This window comes from Hemibagrus wyckioides, linkage group LG14, assembly GCF_019097595.1.
Source record: "Hemibagrus wyckioides isolate EC202008001 linkage group LG14, SWU_Hwy_1.0, whole genome shotgun sequence".
NCBI lineage: Eukaryota > Metazoa > Chordata > Actinopteri > Siluriformes > Bagridae > Hemibagrus > Hemibagrus wyckioides.
The window spans coordinates 24,685,400-24,711,722 of record NC_080723.1 but is presented as its reverse complement, the minus strand read 5'-3'; the positions used below and the strand labels follow the sequence as shown (position 1 = coordinate 24,711,722).

Below are 26,323 nucleotides of genomic sequence, written 5' to 3'. Positions count from 1 at the left end.
TGAGTGTGAGTTAAATTTGTCATCAGGAAAAGAGGAAAAGAGTTTTTCTTGATCAAATTGTTCCCAATTATAATCTCGAAAGACGGAAAGGGATAAAAGTTGGAAAAATACGGGAGCATCCCAATACTGTTCTTAATGTGTCCCTGTTCACTTCCCCTTAATGCAATAAGGGCTGGTTCATTACTGCATCAGACTTCAAAAACACAGTTTACCCAGAATGCCTTGCTGGAGATACCTTTATATTAATCAAATTTTCATTAATCAATGATTAAAAAATACAATAACAATAAAAAGAATATAAATAAATTCCAATATTACCAGGAAAATCTTACAAAAATGTTAATTCTTTTTTTTTTTTTAATAATTACTCATTTATCACTCAAAATATTAATTAATTAATATTTATTCAATTTTCATATTATTTTGTGCCACTAAATACTGGCAGTGTGAGTCATTATTGTGACAATCCACCAATCAGAGGACAGAACACTCATCATAACTCAGCTACAAATGTGCCAGTGACTATGGCTATTATAGAATTCAGCACAGATTTTATTGGGATCTTGATGAGTAATAACTTTAATCTGCACTGACGCTGACTTAGACCACTGACCTACAAACTAATAAAGCTTTAGCACAGCCCTGAGGATGGTGTCATAGCGAAGGGGAGTCAACAAGGTTGGATTAAATCAGTGTTGGGACACAGATCTAGGCTCCTCAAACACATCATGCCATCCAGACTGCCTTTAGCAGTTTTTTTGCCATCTTTTCGACCCGTATTTTGATATTTTGAAGATTTTGGGCCAGTCGTGGTCTTACCCTGAGTTTTGGGTGGGTGAATGGTGAGAGTAGTCAGTGAGGATGGCTGACTGTAAGTTTACCCTGGGTGAAAGAAGATCAAATTAGCAATAAATGATAATGAGAATGATGGTTATTTATTTGGTCATAATTTGCTTTTTTGTAGACAGCATCATGAATATCACCATAGCACCAAATCCTACAATCACCTGAACCCAATCCAGCTATCTGACTGGGTTCAATGGTGCTTTTAATAACTGAGCCTGGATTAGATTTTATTTCCTTTTGAGTAGAACATCATAAGAAGGATGAATTGCGTTAGCAGTTAAAACCCAGCATTGCTCTGTAAATGGAAATAAAAAAACCTGTAAACATTTTGGTCCATTTGATATTCATGACACATCTGCGCAAGATACGCAAATGTGACTGGATTGATTTGACACTCTGGTGAACAAAGTTAAAAAAAACAAAAAAAAAAAACAGGCAATTTTTGTGTATTTTAGTGGAGTCTAGCTGCTCTAGGTGGGATATACTGCACATTATCTAGAGTTTATTACTACTGCTTATTTTAATACTAGGTAAAATACAGCTTTCTAGACATGTGCATGAGGAGGAGATGATGGATTGGGACAATTTCCCAGACATTCCAGTAAAACTGCTCACAGTTTATTACAAGTGAAAGCTCCAGTATGCAACACCGTATTTTTAGCCCAGGAACTTAAATGAGTCAGCTAAAAAGTGGCAGCTAACATAATGTAATTGTAGTTTATGTTTCGTTTCTTCTTCTACAAATTTTCTGAAGCACATTATGTTTAAAACCTTAGCTTTGTCAGTGTTTTCACAAATCTCCATCTTATCATTTCAGAAAAGATGTATGCTACTTAATCTGCCTGTTAAAAAAAACTGTTCTACTGTGGAACAACTAGCACATGCTAACACAATCACAGTGCAGCACATTTCATTTAATCACATACCAAATGCAAACTTTTATTTTGATAATAGATTCTCTGGATGTTGAGGTGCAAATAAAACCTACCGCATGCCAAAGCTAGCAAATTGTTCAGAACCCAGGTCTTATATTTGGTGAAATCAGTCGTATGATTTTCGTTTCCTGCCTCATTTCTGTTCTTTGAGCATGCCTGTTTTTTTTTTGTTTTTGTTTTAACTTTCACCACCAAACACATACACAGCAAAACTCAGCCCCAGTGTTGAATTAATGCCTACAGTGTAAACAAATCAACACTGTCAGAGTTTAAGACTTTTTTTGTATGTTTAAAACTATAGGTTTCATTTCAAAAGTGAGGTTTTTGCTGTGTAGCCCAAACAACATAAAACACCGAAACCACAGGGTTAACATAAAACAGAAAGGTTACATATAGACACTGTATTAAAATCTCAGAATCTTTCAAACTTTAATCAAAGCTTCTGGAAGGTCAGGAATTGCAGCTTTGATTAAAAGCCCTTGCAGGTCAAGGGGACAATGACACATAACCAACAAGTTCCTGCAAATGTGTTTCTATTTAACTGTGAATTATTTGGAAATGGTTTGTACCTTTAGGTTCTGAATACCTGTTGTTATGATGAAGGTGTGAATATTGGAACGTAATCCGGGACTCGTTCCATAAAGGCTCACAGAGTAATTGGTTTGAGAGGTGAGATCTGCGACAGGGTACGAGCGAGCAGAACCTGGGAGCAACTTGATGAATTTCTTTCTAACCCCATCGTTGCTGCTCCTCACATCAATAACATTAGCAGTTAATTCATTTCCTTCTGTCCTCTCTTTCCTTTCGTCCTGTTTGTTGCCATCACCCTCATTTACCCCATCCTCAATCTCCTCTATAATTTTGATCACAAAGTTTTTGAAGCTTCCCTCTGGTGCCACCCAAATTATGATAAATCCCTTTGAGGTCACATTCTGGAATCCCACTTGACTGATGTTATCTTCTGATGGAAATGTGGTATTTCTTCGGCTTGTGGCCTTATCTGTTGAAAGAGGAACCTCTGTGGACCAATCATCTCTGGAGTTTTTACTCCCTCCTGTGCCATCATGAACTGTAGTGGATTTTGGATTCATTTGAGGAAGAACTTTTGGAGAGGGTCGGATGGTCGTGCCGGTTTTCCTTTGCAGTGCAATGTTGGGTCTAGAGTTGCGATTTATGGTGCTCTTGGAACTGATAGCTCTAGTAGTGTTGCTTTCTGTATTTCGTACTGGGTCTCCATGAAGGTTTGGCTTTAATTTAGGTTTTGGTTTGTGTCTGAAGACTGTTCCATTGTTCCTTCTCATTGTTGCTGTAAGATTGCGAGTTGGAGCATTTTGACCATTATTGTTGAATTCCCTGTTTGTGATTCTGGGTGTGTCACCTTCTGACTCCACATCAACAGCTGGATCAGTAAATTCTGTAGTTTCTTTAGAGACTTTCTCAGCTCTGGGGTCTGTATCTGTCAGCCCACTCTGAATAGTGGTGGAGTTTTGTTTTATTTGGTCATGAGGTTTTGGTTGATATCTGCCACTGTTGCTTAGTATAAATGTTGGTCTAAGCCTTTGATTTGGAACATTTTCCTCATTACTGAAGGTCTCAGGTGGCACATTCTGTTCGATAACTTGTGTCATAGTAGTGCTGTCATCTCTGTTCATGTTGCTGGGCAGATCCTGGTCCTCTGTGACCCTGGACATGTGCTGGTCTCTGTTTGTGATTCTGGACAAGTCCTGTTCTCTGTTTGTTATACTGGGCAGAATGTTATCATTAGCAGCTTCTGAATCAACAGCAGCAGCTTGCAGTTCATAATTCCTCTCAGCTGTATGTCTGTCTGTTGTGAGAGTACCTGTTTTTTTTCCATCTTCAACAACTTTAGTGTCTGCTTCTTTCAGCCTACGGTGAATGATGGTAGAGTTTGGTTTGATTTGGGAATGAAGTTTTGGTTGAATTCTCACTAGGGTACCATTTTTTCTTCTTAGTGTAAATTTTGACCTAAGATTTGGATTTGGGACATTTCCCCTGTGGCTTATGATTTCAGATCCAACATTTTTATCAATAAGCATTTGCATAGTGGCGTTGTCACCATTTTTGCCCCTGGGCAGTGTATGTTCTCTGGTTGCGATCTTTGATATCTCATGGTCTCTGAGTGGGAGCCTGGGTAGGTTGTGGTCTTTATTTGTGACTCTTGACAGATTTTGGTATCTGATTGTGAGTCTGTGCAGATTGTGTTCTTTGTTTGTGTGATCAATAGTGTTTTTTGAACCTTCATTAATAGTTTGTAATGTCTCATTAGTTCCGGGTGGAGGTTTCTCTGTTGATGCAGTGATTTTAGTGAATATGTTTATGTCAGTGTCTATTGGCAGGCCAATTCGAGATTCCTTGCTTGCATCTTCAGGATGTTTGTGCCTTGTTTCATATTTGTTATCTTTCAGAGGACTGTAAATGGTGGTCGAGTTTACATTTACTTCAGTTTGAAGGTTTGATGGAAGTCTGATGACTGTGTTATTTTTCTTTTTCTGTATAAATGTTGGTCTAATCTTCAGACTTGAAACATTTTGCCTACCTCTGAAGACCCCAGGTACCCTTTGATGGTGGGGAACGTTTTGCCAAGTAGTGTTGTCTCGGTTTGTGACTCTGGGCAAGATGTGATCAATGGTGTTCTCTGAACCTTTACTAACAGGCTTTATTGTATCTTCTTCTTTGGATGGAGAATTGTCTGTTGATGAGGAGATATTCAATATAGGATCTGCATCATCATCTTCTGAAAATAAAATGTTTGGTTCTTGGCTTGCAGTTTTTTCTACTGTAACATAAACTTTGGAGCCTTTGTCATTTTTAAGGTTTGGTTTTATTTCATTAGGATTTTTTGGTGGAAATCTGATGACTGTTCTGTTTTTCCAGGTAAATACCCGGGTATGGTTGGGGTTTAGGACACTTTGCCTGCTGTTTATGATTCCAGGTTCCACCTTGAACCTAGCAGTGCTGTTAACTCTGTGCACAAGGGGTCTGCGTAGGGGACTCCTGTAGGGGTGCTTAGAGGGGCTGGTCCGGTTTTGAAATGGACCAATATTAGGTCGATGTGGGAATGTACCCTTATGTGATGTGCGATGGTAAAGTGGTAGAGTCTTATTTATTGTCTCTTTGTGTTTTGGAAAATGGTCTCCATTAGCTCTGTTCTCTGTATCTTTGATGCCTTCTGGTAAGTTGGCTACTGAAGAATCCCTGTCGAATCCTTGGATAGATTCAGTCAGTAAGCCTTGATTATCAGGTTGTGATTTTTGGGAGGCTGTTGTCTTCCTCTTTAAGGTTTCTTTTTCTATTCCTAGTGGGTAAGATGTTTGAAGAGAGGATACATTTCCAACAGGATTTGTGTATTCTGGCATTTGAGAAGAACTTGTGGAGGAAATGGATGCAGTAGGTTGTCTGTTATTTGTCCTGTCTGCTCTTAATGTTGATGAACCAGATAATTTTGGCCTACCTGAATATCTATATTTGAATGATGGAGGCAACTGGAGAGACGTTTTAGAGTCATGCCTGTCTCTTGATGTTGTCAGTCTCCTGTTCGTCTGTTGGTCCTGTGTTTTAGATGGCACCAGAAAAGGTTGGACCAGAGTTGTTGCTAAAGGAAGAGAGGGTGATGGGGTGGTCCTGGCTTCCATTTCTTTTTTGCTCATCCTTTTAGGTTGCTCTGAAAATGTTGCCATTTCTAGAGCCCCTTCCTCTTGCTGATGAACTACTTGATTTTTCTCGTGTCCTTCCTTAATTGGGTATTCTTCAAATCTTCTGTCCTGCAACTTTGGTCCTTTTCCATCTAATGGCCTGACCCCATCAGAAAAACCCACCAGCCTGTCTGGGATATTTGTTAAGATGTCATTCCTACTGACATGTCCAACCATCATGTTTCTTGTCAATGCATTTCCATATAAATCCCTGTTTATGAACCCCTTCCTATGTCTTAGCAAGACTCTTCGAATATATTTTATACCATTTAAACCATGGGCTGTGAGGTTTCTCTCAGTTGTAACTGTTGGTTCCACAAAATTTCTTGAAGACTCTTGTTCCCTTGATGAATCTATGTTCGGCTGGTACTCTGAGGTAGAACCCTTAGTGGTTTTCATTAGTCTCAGATTAGCCAGTTTTCCACCTGATCCTCTAGTAGTTCTGGATGAAGGATCTGGCAGTCCAGTATTTATACCTGTTCACAGTATACATGGTCACAGTTTCCATAATCTCTTTTACTGTACTATACTGCAGTCTTTGTTGCAGTCCCTAAAAACATGAATGAAGCTTGCAAGTGAAATCAAAACAACATTTAATCAGTCAGTTATAAGGAGGGAAGACCTGCTGTACAAATTGTGAGGTTAATGAATCATATTACATATAGGTACTGTGTATGTTGCGTTCAATTGTTTTTTTTTTGTTTTCAAATGAGAATAAACAACATGAGAGAAACAAGATTCAGGTTCTTTTGGGTGTCATATTTCTCCTGGATGTGTGTATCAGTGATTACTGGGTAGGTTATAATACCTTAACCAGAGACTAGCTGAGGTTCAGGTATACTTGTTGAAACATGCTGTGTATTATTATGTAAGGCATAATGTAATGAATATTTTATTTTGAGCTTTGTTTTCTGGACAATGGAAAACAATATTATAAAAAAAAATATGTGAAGAAAAACATAGATTTCTTATTTTAGTGTGTGCCAAGTAGAACTACAATACACCAGAAATCTGTTTCCTCATTTTTTCCTTTCTAAACAAATGAACGGAGGTTACACAGTCCCTTGAGCGTTATTTATCCATATAACTTTTATCGAAGTCTGCATTCACACTCACCAGCATCTTCCTGTGAAACATAAGAAAGCGAGATCAGATCAGGATCAAAACACAGAGACAGAAAATAAAACAGAGGGAAAAAGATGCTGTGTCTTAAGAGTAGACCATCTGGTGAGATGGAAATAAAATGAGTCATCATTACCACAACAGAGAGGGGGAAAATATCATTTCATTCAGACCAGGCCTGCTCCTGATGGGCTACTTCAGTTTTGCAGAACCACTTGACTCGCTGTGTTTCCAGAAGTTCTCTTTTTTTCCCCCACTAATGAGAATTTCAGGCATTAGGAATGACCTTGCCTTCCCAGGGGGGATTTCGAGAAGTAGGATTTCTCTGTCATCTAGTTAAGACAAAGGTTGTGTGTGAGACTGTCCAGCTGGCAGGTTCCTCACATCTCCTCCTGCAGGAGACTTAATATTTGGATGAAGTTAAAAAGCCAACTGAGAAATTTTACTTCTTGAAGTAAAATCTTTTTTCATTTTTATCTAAATGATGAGATTTCCTTCTGAACTTAAGAATCCATTTTCTTATTATATTTTTCATTTCTGAAGTATTTTTCTTTAGCAAACATGACATCATTTTAATATACAGGGACATTTAGTGACATGGATATTTTTGCTAAATAATAAGAAAATATTAGATGATTAGCACAAGATTAGTGACATTTATATTTTTTTAGATATGTCACCCTGCAGGCTGTGGAAGTAAAAAAAAAAGGTTTAAGATTAGCTTGAAATCCTGGGATTGTTCAATGGGAAGCTGTTTGGGAGGAAAATGGATGAAGCCTCCACTGCATAGTGCAATCCTATAAGGAGAGAAATGTGTCACTATAGAAATATGCTTTAATTCACTTCTCTTCGATACTCACCAGGAGTTGCTTGCACGGTTGCCGGCAGGCTCTGCGTGCCATCTTTTACTGCAACCAGAGAAATGTCATACAAACGACCAGGCTCCAGGCTATCAATCTGGGCGGAGTCTCTCCCAGGAGGCAGCCTTATCTCTTGCCTTCCTTTGCCAGACCCATCTGTCTGATTTGGTGAAATGGAGAGGATGTATCTGTCAATTTCTCCCTGTGCTTCCTCCCATTGGACGATGACAGATGTTGTGCTTGTCTTGACGACTCTGAGATTTTTGGGGCCAGAGATCACTGAAAATGACATTAATGCCAGTTGAAGGGTTGCTGAAATAGTAAGGGAAGTGCAGTGTATTCACTGCTGTAGAATGTGTTATTAACTGGAAAGTCATTAAATAACACTTTGGAGGTATAAATATAAAAGAATATAAGAATAAAAGAAAAAGCACACTGCTATTGGACAGTCCCAGTTTTTAGGCTAATTTATCTATTTAGGTTGAACGATATACCACCTCACTGGCCGCTAATGAACACGTGTACACCTGCACATTCATGTAATTATCCTATCAGCCAATCCTGTTGCAGTGCATACAGACATACAGACACAGGTCAAGAGTTTCAGTTCACATCAAACATCAGAATGAAGAAAAAGTGATCTCAACGACTTCACATGGTTACTGGTGCCAGACAGGCTGGTTTGAGTTTTATAGATTTTACATTTACATGTATGTCATCTGGTAGGCGGCCAAAATAAAAACATCCGGTCAGCGTCAGTTCTACAGAAAGAAACACCTCCTTGATGAGAGAGCTGGCAGGAAGAAGGCTACAGTAACAGAACAGAAAAGATCTCAGACCACACAACATGTGAAAAAATACAGGCCATATTTTTCCAATCTGAAACTGCCCAGTTTAGGGCGAGACTGTGCACACTATTGCCTCAGACTCCTGTCTGACAAGAGCAGAACCTGATGTGGTCTACTGTTACTGTAATACCTGCCGTAAATGATTGTTGTTCTATAGTGACAACAAACTTCAGTGAAAAGAGAGAAATGTATGTTTAACATATTTTATTTACATAGGACACAGTTGAACTGTTCAGACTCACAGGTTTGGAACGTTGTCATGCTTGTGGCGCCCATCTTGCCGTCCTTCTCCCCAATGATGGTCACAGTGTACCGCTGCCCAGGAGCCAGGCCCACCTGAGTGTAAGCACTGATTTTGCCATCCACCGTCTTTGTGATCTTCTGATCGCTTTCTTTCTGCAAGGCATAGATTACTAAATTGAACATTTTTGTAGTCCGTCTGGGAAAATCCTTTATGGTTCTAGCATTTTCCTTAATGAAAAGGGTTCCATGTCCTGAACTATACCATAATCCATAATGATCTCTTTTAAATTTACAGCATTTAGCAGATTGCTTTATTCATAATGATTTTTAAAATTTTTACAGAACTCAGCACTTGAGGGTTAAGGTCTTTGCTTGAGGTCCCAGCCTTGGCAGCTTGGTGCTGTTGGGGTTTAAAATCACAACCTGCAGTCCAACATCTTAACCACTGAGCTACTATTGCCCTTAAAATCATTAAAGAACCTTTTCTCTAAGTGTGTACTAAATAGCAAGACTAAATGTTGAACACTTGACCAGTTCCAGATCTTAAAAAGAAAATGATTATTGTTCCACATATTATTGCATAGACTCTTAAAAACACACCTTTTTTAGAAGCACTCTAGAAGGTACTCACTGGACTACCAAAGTATTTTCTGATCTGAAAGGGCTCCAGTTAGGAAGTTAGTTAAAGTGTGACCAACTTTGTCTAGAATCAGGGATACTTCTAATTAATTCATGAATGAAGGTGATGTAGAGAGAAACCATTTTAAAGCCATTACAGGCAAATCACTCGGGGATTTTTTTTTACACAACAGTTCTTTAAATAATAATTGATTAATGACTTGATTTATTTCAATAGTTGCCTTTTAAATCGATGAATCCATACAAATGGTTTAATTGTTCCACCTCTAGACTTAAGAGGAGTTAAGAAATATTAGATATGAACTGAAGTAAGCTGTGAAATAGATAAATAACTAGTTGGAACATTACCTAAATACATTACTTTTTAATTATGAACATTTTATTTTAATATAGCAATATTTAATGTGACGCATTAAGATAACATTTGCATTAATATGGTGACAGGCAGCATGTAACACGATGTAATAACACATTCTGGCCAGCAGGTGGCATCTTGTTTCAGTCATGTGATATTCTGGGACTGGTACTCTGGGATTCCGACTTTGTTTTGCATCACAAACATCATTTCTGGACCATCCGAGGATTCACGCTATCACATCAAGCAACTATGCACTCACAGTCTCACGGCACATGGAACTTTTTTTTCTGACTGAAAGATGGGGAGGGATGTGGTTTATGGATATCAAGTGATTCCCTAATTAGCTGTCTGAGTAGATTTAGCAACTCCAGGAGACACATAACAGCTATTCTATTAGGAAACCTGGATGACTGGATTGAGAAAAATGATGTGATGTTAAATTGTCATCAGTCGGTGTAGCACTGCCTCGCTGTTCTGATCTCAAAAACATCTCTTTCAGCAGAGTGAAGAAAGATATCTGTCTGTATTTATTGCATTTATGCGTCGGAAAGCTTGCTAGCCAGCACTTTAAAAAGCTATAAATTTGTTCTCCAGTCTGGCGTCATTCTTGAATGCTGTTTCTGCTTTTGAAATAAATGCAAGCGGACCCATGTGTTCACCTTGAGGCACTCCAAAAGGTCTCCAGAAAATCCCGGAACTCCGCTTTGGACCACATGCTTCCTTACTGTTTATCAGCAAATAGAAGGAGGGTCTTTCAATCGATCTCTTTCTAATCTTTTTGAGTTCTCCTCTCTGTCTCCCTCTCTCTCTCTCTTCCATTCTCCCATCCCAGCTGTGGGCCTATGATGTCATTTCCCTGGCCAGGCTGATGTTTCTGATGATGTTTACTCCTCCCTTAGCAACAAGCGTCCTACATCTGTATCTGTTCCCCTCTGTACTAAACACTTACGCATTTCTCCATCTCTCTCTGTTTCTCTCTCTCTCTGTTTCTCTCTCTCTCTCTCTCTCTCTGTTTCTCTCTCTCTCTCTCTCTCTCTGTCTGTCTCTCCATCACCCGCCTGACTTGTTTGCTGTAAACTCTTTCTCACACCCACCCATGTCATGTTTTGGGTGGAGGGAAAAATGTGCTCTTTCTGATTTTGGTCACTCTGTCCTCTCTTCCTGAATGTGTCTCTTGTTGTTATTTTCGTGCCGATGTGATTCCCGAAAACTTTCCCAAGGTGCAGTAAATTCTCTCTTTCTTTCTCTTTGTGCTTTCATTTTAAATTGATTCCTCAGCTGCACTGAAGTCTTGTCCATGGCCTGATAATCCTTGCCTACTGCCTTTTAATGACAATATCAATACATGTCAGAACACTGAGACACTTTTCTTCAGTTTTTAGAAGTCATAATAATATTTTATTAAAAGAGCCGTGATGCCCATTGGCTCATGTTCAGAGTAGAGTTCATCACTCAGTGAGGATTTAATACATCAGTATTAGAGCACAGATTTAACTACAGAGTGGAGCATGATGTGAGCGTTACACACAGAGGGTTACACACAGAGCGTTACACACAGAGCGTTACACACAGAGGGTTACACACAGCGTTACACACAGAGGGTTACACACAGCGTTACACACAGAGGGTTACACACAGAGCGTTACACACACAGCGTTACACACAGAGGGTTACACACAGAGGGTTACACACAGAGGGTTACACACAGCGTTACACACAGAGGGTTACACACAGAGCGTTACACACACAGCGTTACACACACAGCGTTACACACAGAGGGTTACACACAGAGCGTTACACACAGAGCGTTACACACAGAGGGTTACACACAGCGTTACACACAGAGGGTTACACACAGAGCGTTACACACAGAGCGTTACACACAGAGCGTTACACACAGAGGGTTACACACAGCGTTACACACAGAGGGTTACACACAGAGCGTTACACACACAGCGTTACACACACAGCGTTACACACAGAGGGTTACACACAGAGCGTTACACACAGAGCGTTACACACAGAGGGTTACACACAGCGTTACACACAGAGGGTTACACACAGAGCGTTACACACAGAGCGTTACACACAGAGGGTTACACACAGAGCGTTACACACAGAGCGTTACACACAGAGCGTTACACACACAGCGTTACACACAGAGCGTTACACACAGAGGGTTACACACAGAGCGTTACACACAGAGCGTTACACACACAGCGTTACACACAGAGGGTTACACACAGAGCGTTACACACAGAGCGTTACACACAGAGGGTTACACACAGAGTGTTACACACAGCGTTACACACAGAGGGTTACACACAGAGGGTTACACACAGAGCGTTACACACAGCGTTACACACAGAGGGTTACACACAGAGCGTTACACACAGAGGGTTACACACAGAGCGTTACACACAGAGCGTTACACACAGAGGGTTACACACAGCGTTACACACAGAGCGTTACACACAGAGGGTTACACACAGAGCGTTACACACAGAGCGTTACACACAGAGGGTTACACACAGCGTTACACACAGAGCGTTACACACAGAGCGTTACACACAGAGGGTTACACACAGAGCGTTACACACAGCGTTACACACAGAGGGTTACACACAGAGGGTTACACACAGAGCGTTACACACAGCGTTACACACAGAGCGTTACACACAGAGGGTTACACACAGAGCGTTACACACAGAGCGTTACACACAGAGGGTTACACACAGCGTTACACACAGAGCGTTACACACAGAGGGTTACACACAGAGCGTTACACACAGAGCGTTACACACAGAGGGTTACACACAGAGCGTTACACACAGAGCGTTACACACAGAGGGTTACACACACAGCGTTACACACAGAGCGTTACACACAGAGCGTTACACACAGAGGGTTACACACACAGCGTTACACACAGAGGGTTACACACAGAGGGTTACACACAGAGGGTTACACACAGAGCGTTACACACAGAGGGTTACACACAGAGCGTTACACACAGAGCGTTACACACACAGCGTTACACACAGAGCGTTACACACAGAGGGTTACACACAGAGCGTTACACACACAGCGTTACACACAGAGCGTTACACACAGAGCGTTACACACAGAGGGTTACACACAGAGCGTTACACACAGAGGGTTACACACAGAGCGTTACACACAGAGCGTTACACACAGAGGGTTACACACACAGCGTTACACACAGAGCGTTACACACAGAGCGTTACACACAGAGGGTTACACACACAGCGTTACACACAGAGCGTTACACACAGAGGGTTACACACAGAGGGTTACACACAGAGCGTTACACACAGAGGGTTACACACAGAGGGTTACACACAGAGCGTTACACACAGAGGGTTACACACACAGCGTTACACACAGAGCGTTACACACAGAGGGTTACACACAGAGCGTTACACACAGAGCGTTACACACAGAGGGTTACACACAGAGCGTTACACACAGAGGGTTACACACAGAGCGTTACACACAGAGGGTTACACACAGAGCGTTACACACAGAGCGTTACACACAGAGGGTTACACACAGAGCGTTACACACAGAGGGTTACACACAGAGCGTTACACACAGAGGGTTACACACAGAGGGTTACACACAGAGCGTTACACACACAGCGTTACACACAGAGCGTTACACACAGAGGGTTACACACAGAGTGTTACACACAGAGGGTTACACACAGAGCGTTACACACAGAGGGTTACACACACAGCGTTACACACAGAGGGTTACACACAGAGGGTTACACACAGAGCGTTACACACAGAGCGTTACACACAGAGGGTTACACACAGAGGGTTACACACAGAGCGTTACACACAGCGTTACACACAGAGGGTTACACACAGAGGGTTACACACAGAGCGTTACACACAGAGCGTTACACACAGAGCGTTACACACAGCGTTACACACACAGTGTTACACACAGAGGGTTACACACAGCGTTACACACAGAGGGTTACACACAGAGCGTTACACACAGAGGGTTACACACAGAGGGTTACACACAGCGTTACACACAGAGGGTTACACACAGAGCGTTACACACACAGCGTTACACACAGAGGGTTACACACAGAGCGTTACACACAGGGTTACACACACAGCGTTACACACAGAGCGTTACACACAGAGGGTTACATACACAGCGTTACACACAGAGGGTTACACACAGAGCGTTACACACAGAGCGTTACACACAGAGGGTTACACACAGAGGGTTACACACAGAGCGTTACACACAGCGTTACACACAGAGGGTTACACACAGAGGGTTACACACAGAGCGTTACACACAGAGCGTTACACACAGAGCGTTACACACAGCGTTACACACACAGTGTTACACACAGAGGGTTACACACAGCGTTACACACAGAGGGTTACACACAGAGCGTTACACACAGAGGGTTACACACAGCGTTACACACAGAGGGTTACACACAGAGCGTTACACACACAGCGTTACACACAGAGGGTTACACACAGAGCGTTACACACAGAGGGTTACACACAGAGCGTTACACACAGAGCGTTACACACAGAGGGTTACACACAGAGCGTTACACACAGAGGGTTACACACAGAGCGTTACACACAGAGGGTTACACACACAGCGTTACACACAGAGCTTTACACACAGAGCGTTACACACAGAGGGTTACACACAGAGCGTTACACACAGAGCGTTACACACAGAGGGTTACACACACAGCGTTACACACAGAGCGTTACACACAGAGGGTTACACACAGAGGGTTACACACAGAGCGTTACACACAGAGGGTTACACACAGAGCGTTACACACAGAGGGTTACACACACAGCGTTACACACAGAGCGTTACACACACAGCGTTACACACAGAGCGTTACACACAGAGGGTTACACACAGCGTTACACACAGAGGGTTACACACAGAGGGTTACACACAGAGGGTTACACACAGAGGGTTACACACAGAGCGTTACACACAGAGGGTTACACACACAGCGTTACACACAGAGGGTTACACACAGAGGGTTACACACAGAGCGTTACACACAGAGCGTTACACACAGAGGGTTACACACAGAGCGTTACACACAGCGTTACACACAGAGGGTTACACACAGAGCGTTACACACAGAGCGTTACACACAGAGGGTTACACACAGAGCGTTACACACAGAGCGTTACACACAGAGGGTTACACACAGAGGGTTACACACAGAGCGTTACACACAGAGCGTTACACACAGAGGGTTACACACAGAGCGTTACACACAGAGGGTTACACACAGAGGGTTACACACAGAGGGTTACACACAGAGCGTTACACACAGAGGGTTACACACAGAGGGTTACACACAGCGTTACACACAGAGGGTTACACACAGAGGGTTACACACAGAGCGTTACACACAGAGCGTTACACACAGCGTTACACACACAGTGTTACACACAGAGGGTTACACACAGAGCGTTACACACAGAGGGTTACACACAGAGGGTTACACACAGAGCGTTACACACAGAGGGTTACACACAGCGTTACACACAGAGCGTTACACACAGAGCGTTACACACAGCGTTACACACACAGTGTTACACACAGAGGGTTACACACAGAGCGTTACACACAGAGGGTTACACACAGAGCGTTACACACAGAGCGTTACACACAGAGGGTTACACACAGCGTTACACACAGAGGGTTACACACAGAGGGTTACACACAGAGCGTTACACACAGAGCGTTACACACACAGCGTTACACACAGAGGGTTACACACAGAGCGTTACACACAGAGCGTTACACACAGAGCGTTACACACAGAGGGTTACACACAGAGCGTTACACACACAGCGTTACACACACAGCGTTACACACAGAGGGTTACACACAGAGCGTTACACACAGAGGGTTACACACAGAGCGTTACACACACAGCGTTACACACAGAGGGTTACACACAGAGCGTTACACACAGAGCGTTACACACAGAGGGTTACACACAGAGCGTTACACACAGAGCGTTACACACAGAGGGTTACACACAGAGGGTTACACACAGCGTTACACACAGAGGGTTACACACAGAGGGTTACACACAGCGTTACACACAGAGGGTCTCAGTTAAACTCAATTCTAATCTTGAATTTAAACGGATTTTTCGGCTGGACTGATGATCAGTGTTAAGTCCAGCGCCCCTCTCTGATGGTTTGATGCCATCACAACATGTAAAAAGTATATGTTTAGCCATAAACACACTCACACATATTATGGAAAGTCATTCAAGGCCAGAATTAAATAGACAGTAATGACACTATAGTTCAGTGATAAGCTTTTTCAGGTGGAAGAGATGGGAGGGAAATGTTGCAGGTTTCGAGGAGAGAATGTTTTGTGAACAAAATAATGCATGAAGTTTTTTCTCTTTCTGAGTAGCAGGTGAGCGCTGGGTCAGTTTATCCTTCACACCATGCACACAGTGTCTTTATAGGAGAGTGCATGCAATAAACAAACTCTGAATTCTTTATTATATTAATTTAACCAATTAATATTGTGAACTACAATCAGGATTAAATCTCCTTCGTCCCTCATACACATTACAATTTCATCAATAATAAACAGTAAAATAACAGTCTGTGCTGCATCAAGTGCTGTTCTATACATTGATGAATAATGAGTTTGGAAGCCATTTTGTTTAATTAAACCAGTGATTAATACGATCTTTAAAACTTGGACTATTCATTCTTTTCTTTTTATTTTTAAATGATCTCTTGCTTTATTCTACATTGTGTAACCAAAAAAAACCCTGTCTTTGTTTTAGTGTTTTCATGTTTTCAAGGTTTTGTGATAAAATGCAGTGTTGTAGATTCTATTAAAAGATCCTCTGTCTCAGACGCGGGGAAAAACCTGGCAACCTCGGAGGTGTGAACTACACACAGGTGATTTTAATTATTTGATTGTGACGCACAGAAAAGCAGATGCCTAACCTGACCCTGAGTACCAGGAACTTTCCTGACCGAAATACTGATGTAAGGTTTGGACTCTGATTATTGATCCTTCCTGCAGGTCATCCTGACGCTTAGTGTTCACAGCCTGGTTAAGTGGCTGGATTAAGAGAGGAAGTTTTGAGGGCCTTGTTTTTTGTACCAGATAGATTGTACGTCATGGAGATAACAACTTCACCATGTGGAGCTGCGTTACTTATCCTGCCTCGGATTGGCTGGTCTGATTTACACATTTGATGGGCTGAGGATTGAGAACACGTGCTGGTGGAATGATGGATTAGCTGAAAATGCCTCATTACATGGAGGCTTAGTTAAAGACGTCTGGGAAGATAACAGAGCACCAGACTGTCAGATATAATCAACCAACATCTTAAGGTCGATTTTTGTTTGTTTGTGAGTTGATTAGATAATATTAATCAGAACTGCAAGTTTCTTAACACATGCTGTACACCACATTACTCTAAACTGAGGAACATTGCTTGTGTTTATCTAAGTATCTTCTTTTTTTTTTTTAAAAAAAAGCTAGGAATCTGATCATTTTTAACTATTTAAAGTTAAAGAAAGTAGTATTATATATACTGTGTGTGTGTGTGTACTCTGCTTTGAAAGGAACACGAGATAAACATTAGGTTTCTAAAGGTTTTTGTTGTTCTCCCTTTAGAGAAACCCTTCAAGATTCTATTCTATTATTTTGATTTTATTTCTCCACTTTTTTTAAGGAAGTTAAGAATCCTTTATTTTTCAACAAACCCTAAAATTAAATGTCCCAGGCTTCCAAAAAGGTTTTACTTAGAAATTATTAATAATTTGGATTTTGTACTACACACTTCTTTGAAGGTTCTTTACGTGTTTGTTGGATTAAAGGGTTCTTAGTTCAAAGTGAAATCATTTCTGATAAGAAAACTCTTCTATTCTTTAAATGTCTTCAAGTTAAAGAATATTTTTATCAATTCAAAATTAGAAATCTTATCTCAATAAATGTTTTGTCAGCTTAATGAGAATTTTATCATAAGACCATCTCAGTTGCCTTCAGTGGTGTTCTGCTCATTAGTTGAAGAACCTTGTAGACTTTGTACCCAGAAGACATTTCATACGTTGCCAATGCTAACAAAAGCAGCTCATAATTTTCACAGTAGTGTGGTTTTCCTACAGCTGATTACGTAAAAGTTCAGCTCCTAAAACATTTGCTTCATAAAAAGACTTCATGAAAAGAGAATCAGACCATCACCATCACTGGTTCCAGCACCAACTCTGGATCCATGTCAGTGGAAAGGTCCAGTCATGTCCACATTGCGTTCTTGACAGCGGCTATTAGGAGCTTTCATCTCCTGCATTCTTCTGCTTCTCATTTCCTCTCTTTGATTCTTTTCTTGTACAACAAATGAACAATTCCATAACTGTTTGTCTGCATGGTGGTGTAATCTGTATAGCTTGTGTGCCAAACAGATGTTGTGGGAGGTCGAAATGTTTAACGTTACTGCAGTTCTCCCGACACGTGACTGACATGAAGAAGGTCTCATGGGCTCTGGAGTGGATTTATGTGGAAATCGTCTTGATAACGCTGTTGGAACAAATTCTAAGCACTCTCCATCAGTGCTAATGTGGCATGGGCCGTGGTCAGCATGCTAATAAATTCTGAATTTGTTCCCCTTCACCACCAAACATCACCCTGAATGAAGGCTCTGGGAATGGGTTCCATCCCTGTGAGTTATAGTGTCCTGTGAGTGTAAATAAAAAGTGAAAGGCTAAGCTGTGTCGGCTCCGAACCAAATGAGGATCGGCTTATGGTTGGAATAAACGTAGCTGTGATTACACACTTCACTCACACAGCCTGGTATTGGCGGTCTGGAAGCACTAAATCAACTCTCCTGCCTCCTCTGATATGAAAAAGAAGATGACGATTTTTTTCCACTGCTGCATTCTTCCTTTACGGGCAAATAAAAGTGTGCCTTTTCCCCCTTCAGTCAAGCCTAGAACTCTAGAATAACTTATTTTCCTCATCTTGCTGCTTCTGTATTTAGAAATATATGACTGAATTGCTGAATTCTCCATACATCTTTCCAACATCTTCAGGACAGGTGAAGGAACTACTGTTTATAGCTGCTATAACATCAGTGACAACAAGAAGTTACTTGTTTCTCAGCAGTTTCACAATGTTAAATGTAACTATAATAAGATAAAAGTGTGAAATGTCATTCCTTAATAAATAATAATTGGTAGAGTTGTAAATTGTTGTGGTATTAGAGAAGTAAACACTCTGGGATGTGTTGTTTTAGGATAATTGACCGTAAACTTCAGTTGTAAAACTTACAGCCAGGACTAGCCTGATAAAATTTCTAACGTGGCTGCCAAATGAGTTTAATATCTGTGTTGTAAATTAAATGATTTTGTGGACAATAATAAATTTTAAAAACAAAAAAAAGAGCACTGTTATTTCACTGGGCCACAAAGAGAGCAATAAATTAATGTTATAAACTCAAAATGTAATTATTTTTATATTATTAGCTTCTAAAAGTGAGCATGGGGGGGGTTGCCTTGAGGATATTATTATTAATAATAATAATAAATAAAATAATAATAATAAACATTTCCGAAAAGTGATAAATGAACACTTTCAAGTACAGCTCTTGATGTGTTATTGGTCACTACACTGATTTGCCTGAGCCACTGGTCAATGTGAATGTAATGTTGACCACTGAAAGACTCCACATGACATGAGCTGATAGACTGCTTCCAGTCACATGACACCAGACACATTGACTGTCTAAAGATTTTTATTAGTCAAATAAAGCCTTCTTTTCCTTCATCTCTTTCTGATTATTATTATTATTATTATTATTATTATTATTATTATTATTATTATTATTATTTGTAGTAGTAGTAGTAGTATTTCATTTCATGTAGAATTTAATTTAAAGAATCATTTGTCACCATATCTTAACTTCCTTCATTGTGACAATTGTGCTATATAAATCTGTATATTTGTAATTGTTGTTGCTGTAATATAAATCATGAAAACCTGAGATACAGCTGTTCTCAATCTGAAGTTTTCAACAAGAACAAACCCATGTTAGTCTGAGTCTGAGTCCGTTCCGCTCATAAATCTGCATGTTAGACCGACGGGAATTCTTTCTTTCATTTTGATTCGTGCCAACTCAGAAGTGTGTTGTAAAAATGGTGCCGTGACCCAGAGTACCCCCCCCCCCCCTGCTGGGATACCATCTGTGCAGCAGCACTTTATTCACTCAGAAAAACAAGGGAACAAGGCGTGAAGTGGAAAGTTGTGGAGGAAGACGTCGCAAAATTCACACCCTGATCTGTGTAATGCATTCACTCCATGACAGTAAAGCACAGGAACAAGAGAAGAACTCCCAAGTGTCTGTTCTCAATGAGCAACATTCCAGCATTGTTTTTTTTTTAAAACAAAAACAGTTTTAACTTTATAGACTTTCCCCTCCCATGGCTGAATTCCTGTTCATTATAGACTTCAAGAGCTTACCCAGAAGACATTGCTTCAGCTGTAATTTCTTTACAAGATGTCAGATGATGATGTTTATAAACATAAACTGAAGATATTTTGTGCTAGATTGTAGAGAGTATAAAGAAACCTGAGTGTGTAAATCTCTTATTAGCTACATTGTTCTTGCTAATGAGATTGAATACTGCATGTTGTATACAGTGTATTAATTAATTTTCTTTGCAGTTAGCTATTTATATCTAGAACAGTCTGATTAGATGAGAGCTGTAAGCAGGGTATCAGCATTTATTCACAACAAATTAGGCTAGTTTTGGAATGAGGTTGTAGGTTGGAAAAGTACAACTTTACATGGTAGAATTTTTATATTTTCAAATGCAGCATTTGAGATGATCTGGCAACCTTATCACAAGCTGGAAACTCTTAATCTGTCTCAAATAATGGATTACTGAATAATGTGGATCTGCTGAGGATGTTTTTATAACTGATAAAAATCTGCAGTGGTTAGAGGACTTATTTCATCAAGTACACTTGATATTCATGTTGTTTTGAAATGGGAAGTTAGCACACTTTAATCACACAGTCAGGTGCAGTACGCTGCATGTGGTTCACATCAGTGGTTTTCTAAACGAAAGGTCATGTGACAGGAAGCGATTTGTGGTAAACCAGAAATATGCGAGTCAATGCTGGGAAGAGACGCAGGCAATTGATTCAACACACTTGCAATGCAGATGAGAAGGAGACACTCTGTATGTGAATTATTAAGGGAATATTTCTGAAACATTGATGTGCATTTGTATATAATGGTTATTAAGAGAGGCGACAAAATGCCATAGTTAAAAGAAGAACCGTAAAGATCATAATACATTAATTATACTTCCATCGCACTTTTTTTCTTTCAAAGCCAATAGACGGCCTTGATAAAACAAGAACAAAAGCCATGTAATGTAAGTGAGTTTAGGACAGTAGCTTAGAAGAGTACAAGCATTTGGTAATTACCTCACTGGTGAAGGTTACAAGGTAAGAGTTGTACTGCACTATAGGTGGAGTCCAGAAGAGTGTAACTGATGATTCTGTGATGTTTCTGGTACTAAGGTGAGACACAGCAATCAGGGCTGGTAGGAAAGTGAAACAAGAATAGATGTCAAATGTGTGATTCTGTAGCTATGATGTTGTGTAGATATTTTGTAGCTTGCAGTAAGAATTTTAACACATTTTTTATGACCCTAAAATTGGACATGTTTGCTATGCTGGACCACATTTTGGGCCTTTTTTGGCAGAGGCAGGCTTTAGAATCCCTGCAGACCCATCTGCACCTCATCATACTTCAGTTTTATCAACCCCAGTGTAACCCCCAACACAGGGTCAATGCTTCTGGCCATGGTCCATCTGCAACAACAGCTTCCATGTTTGTCTATTCATTTGCTGATTCCCTTCTTAGCTTCCTTTTCTCTACAGCTATCCACTTATGCTACTGTTCTTAGTCCTGTCTTTGTTCATATATTTGGCTAAATTTTGTATCCTGCTCTGTCTTCTATAACCACAATTATTGATCCTTTCCAAGTGTCAGACTTTGACCCTGTCTTGGACTGTCCTGGTCCTGTCTCAGCCCCTGACCCTAAATTGGTCTTACCTCCTGTCACTAAGCCTTCTCCAGCATTCAGTCAAATCCTGTGCCTTCTCCAGAAAAAGAATCAAACATTATTCTTTCTCCAACTGTCTCTGTTCTTTTCCATGAATTAAGGTCTCCTCCTTTCGATTCTTCCTTTTCTACAAGGTAAAGTTTAGACTCTTTTTCTTCCTGCATAAAGTTCATTCTCTACTCTTTCCCCTAAATCAAGTTCAGACTCCTTTTCATATGTTAAATTATGCCACTCATAGAGTTGAGACTCTACTCCTTAGTCCTGTATAAGGTTTAGACTCTGCCACATCTCATAAATCAAGCTCAAGTCCTGTTCCTTCCCTAGTATCACTTTCATCAGCATTAAATTTAGAATGTACCCCTTCTGCTTCATGCAGTCCAGACAACTCTTTCTCTTACATCATCTCAGATTCTGCTTCCTCTGCAACATCAGGCATTGCTCTTTAACAATGCCATGCTCTGCTTCTTTTCCAGCACCAGTGAGAGGTCCTGCTCGTCACCCTGCATCATAATCAACAACTACTTCTGCCCCTTGGTCAAGCTGGTCCTACTGTTTCCCTATCACGTTCTTAAGGCCTCAGACCTTGTTTGTATCCAGGTCACACCTCCTGCACTGGACTCAGGCCCTAACATTTCCTCTGTATCTCTTTGTGCCCCTGAACCAATTCTAACCTTAAAACATGACAGTTTCTGGCTCTACCCAAAAGCCACACCCCACCTCCAATTTTCAATTACAGGATAATCTCAAATGTCAACTTTTTAAATGTATCTATTTATCAGGTTTTATCGGCTTGTTGCCAGTATTTTATAGTTCCAGATTTCCAGTTCTCCTAAATCGCTACACTTGGTTCTTACAGAAGTTATTCAACAGAATATAACTGGTTGAATGTAAATGAGGATAAATCAACTAACCTGTTGCGCAGTCGGGTCCTGTCAATCCTTCTTTACACTCACTGCAGTCCGGCTCAGCAAAACCAGGATTACACACACACTTGCCGTTCACACATCTTCCGCTGTTGCTGCAGTTATTTGGGCAGGACTTGGTAGAGCAGTCTTGTCCAGTGAAGCCAACATCACACACACATTGTCCATTTACACATCTGCCTCTGTTGCTGCAGTTGTTGGGGCAGGACCTTACGGAACAATCTGGACCTGTGAACCCTGCATTGCACACACACCTTCCATCTACACACCTGCCTTTGTTGTTGCAGTTTCCAGGGCAGGACTTTTCAGAACAATCTAGACCTGTGAATCCTTCATCACACACACACTTCCCATTCACACACCTGCCTTTGTTGTTGCAATTTCCAGGGCAGGATTTTTCAGAACAATCCAGACCTGTGAATCCAGCATTGCACACACACATTCCATCTACACACCTGCCTTTATTATTGCAGTTTCCAGGGCAAGACTTTTCAGAACAATCTGGTCCTTTGAATCCGGTATCACATACACACTTCCCATTCACACATTTTCCTTTGTTATTGCAATTTCCGGGGCAGGACCTTTCAGAACAATCCAGACCTGTGAATCCAGCATTGCACACACACTTTCCCTCTACACACCTGCCTTTATTATTGCAGTTTCCAGGGCAGGACTTTTCAGAACAATCTAGACCTGTGAATCCGGTATCACACACACACTTCCCTTTCACACATCTTCCTTTGTTGTTGCAATTTCCGGGGCAGGACCTTTCAGAACAATCTGGACCTGTGAACCCTGCATTGCACACACACCTTCCATCTACACACCTGCCTTTATTATTGCAGTTTCCAGGGCAGGATTTTTCAGAACAATCTGGTCCTGTGAATCCGGTATCACACACACACTTCCCATTCACACATCTTCCTTTGTTGTTGCAATTTCCGGGACAGGACTTTTCAGAACAATCTGGACCTGTGAACCCTGCATTGCACACACACCTTCCATTCACACACCTGCCATGGTTGCTACAATTTTTGGGACATGTTTTAACTGAGCAGTCTGGACCACTGAAACCTGGATCGCAAACACACTTGCCATTTACACACTTCCCCTTGTTGCTGCAGTCTCCGGGGCAGTCGGACATGCTGCAGTCAGGTCCACTAAATCCAGGGAAACACACACACTTCCCATCCACGCAGCTGCCCTGGTCACTGCAGTCATTCAAACACTGATCTGTGCTGCAGCCCACTCCTAAAGAAATAAATAACACACATAACAGGTCCTATCAGTATTATGAGGAGAAACATCTGCTCACGTAACTCCATGTTAATGCATTGGAAAGCTTACTCTAAGGAGTTGCTCAATATATTTTTATCTGCAATTTTCTTATGCAACTAAATACTTCTGCACATCTGTTTGGTAAATGCACATTATTCCACTTGCCTTCAGTTACTGTTACTATACACAGTAACAATTAACACCACTAAGGAGTTACACTATCAGTTTTATTTTGATAGGATCTTAAGGGCTGTTTTATTACATTATTGGCTGGAATTAGGAAACTTGTAATGTGCAATGAAGTGAAGAAAGACGCAAGTATTAGATTTAATAAGGACAGTCCACTGATCGTCCATCGCAAAGGTCAGAGAACAGGCAGCCAACATGAAACAAGCATAATGCATTATTAGACCCGGAAGAACAACTGAGGATCAAAGCAGAACAGAATACAGAAACAAAGCACAGACATACGATAGCAAAAACATGACATAGCTTTGCACAGAATCTTAGACACAATGGTATATAAATGGTCAAACTAATCAAGAATTAAAACCTAAACAGCTGGACACAATCAAGTAACGAGCAAACAACCGAGTACAGGAAGAGGAGACGGGACTACAACAGAAACAAAATCAAACCAAGTTGCTGCCATGGGAACTACAACACAAACTGACTCAGTCTGAGTTGACGTCAGTGTGTGCTTCAGGAACTTACTCAACGACAATGAAAGCTGATGGCTGAAGCTGTTTATGGGAGCTAGGAGAGAAGTGCATGAGTACATTAGTGAAATTTGTTCGCTCTTTCAGCTCTTAGCTGAGTGTTTCTATAGTAACAGTTCATTCACAGGGACTCATATCATGTGTGGAAGGAGTCTCCAGTGTCAGCACTTTGTAACAGTCAGAGGTGGAACTTCTTCAGGACAGAGGAGTTTGTGTGTAGTTACTATATAACTTGAGTAACAGTAGGAACATGACCATGAACAGATAAAAGAAACATGACTTTTATAAATAAAAAAACAGAATTGCGGTGGTGTAAGAGGAATAAAACACTCAGGGATGTGCTGTTATTTGTACTGCATGTGGACACTAGAGTTCACTTTTAGATCAGCAAGAACATGTTAAGAACGTGATGATAAACCCTGAGCACATCTACATTACCTTTACTTTGCTGTGAAGTGCAGCATCCTCCATCCAGACCTCCACATTTCTCCCTGAGCTCTGAAACTTCCCTCTCGAGTGCCTCGATTCGCTCACGGAGAGCCCCGAATTCGGCCTGGCAGCACGATCCGGAAGCAGGACCAGGAACCAAACGAATCCGATGGGTCAGAACCAGAGGAGAACCGGGGGTCAGGTCAACCTCACGACCTTGGGCCTCATTGGGGTCAGAAACACACTGCTCTGATATCACCATTTTGACTGGCTGGGACTCAGAGGGAACAGATGCACTATGGGAAAGCAGGGTGGGGCTTGGGATGAGGAAGAGGATGAGGTGCAAGAGGACTGGCATTGTTGCTTAAAACTCAAAATGCCAGGAGGCTCCTGAGTAAAGTTTGTGTCCGAACTCAGGAGACGTCTGTGTGTGTTTTCACTTAAAATCCTGGAACGTTTTTCTGCTGTGGTTCTTCTTCTCGAGTCCGAAGAGATCCTTTATATTTCTTAACTCCACTGCAGAACCTATAATAATAATAATAATAATAATAATAATAATAATAATAATAATAATAATAATAAAAGTTGATATTTTGAACATGTCTGAGAGATTTTTATGGCTGTTTCAGTTTAACTCTGGATTGTTTACTATGGTTGAGTCTGAATGGAAAGACGAGAAACAGAGCCACAAAGACCGCTTTTATGGTGTGAAATCAAGCATTTTTCATTAGCTACATCACACACACACACACACACAGCTTTTACACAGCTGCTTTCATGACTTTACCTCACCAAACCCTAATGTATAAATATTGTTTTATTTACACACATTAATGTTTTTAAAGAATTTAACACACTCTGGCTCTGAGCTGATGAAGCGTCTGAGAGTCAATACAGCCTGCATCTCATCTCTATTACATTTATTTCTCACTAACAGTCAACTCATTCAGACTAATTCAGCACACACACACACACACGTTAACCTTTTACTGAGCACTGAAGGATAAAAAGTTAGTGTGTCTCATTAGTAATTATCATGGAATGAAATAAATGTCACACACACACACACACAGCATTTGGTTTGCTGAAGTTCTCACACAGCTAAAAGTGGTCTGTTCTGAATAGCAGACATGTTAAACCTCAGTGAGAAAATCTCTGTGCTCTTTTAAAACCTAAATCTCCATCACACACAACGCTCTTCAATCTGAGGACATCATTACAGGATTTTCTCTCTCTCTCTCTCTCT

At 40.9% G+C, this 26,323-nt stretch overlaps 1 protein-coding gene across 2 annotated transcripts in view; it reads right to left on the bottom strand.

Annotated features, from left to right (window-relative positions):
- LOC131364639 (tenascin) overlaps positions 1-26,323 on the bottom strand; it is a 50,782-nt gene that overhangs the window by 21,050 nt on the left and 3,409 nt on the right. The window contains exons 2-8 of one of the 2 annotated variants that reach the window (XM_058407852.1): positions 25,087-25,602; positions 23,345-23,902; positions 22,640-22,879; positions 21,085-21,200; positions 8,567-8,720; positions 7,477-7,755; positions 2,368-5,625 (exon numbers count right to left, since the gene is read on the bottom strand). In XM_058407852.1, coding sequence (XP_058263835.1) covers positions 2,368-5,625; positions 7,477-7,755; positions 8,567-8,720; positions 21,085-21,200; positions 22,640-22,879; positions 23,345-23,902; positions 25,087-25,435 — 4,954 coding nt within the window. In that variant the 5' untranslated portion in view covers positions 25,436-25,602. The remainder of the gene's footprint in view (positions 1-2,367; positions 5,626-7,476; positions 7,756-8,566; positions 8,721-21,084; positions 21,201-22,639; positions 22,880-23,344; positions 23,903-25,086; positions 25,603-26,323) is intronic. The other variant, XM_058407853.1, reaches the window with a different exon arrangement.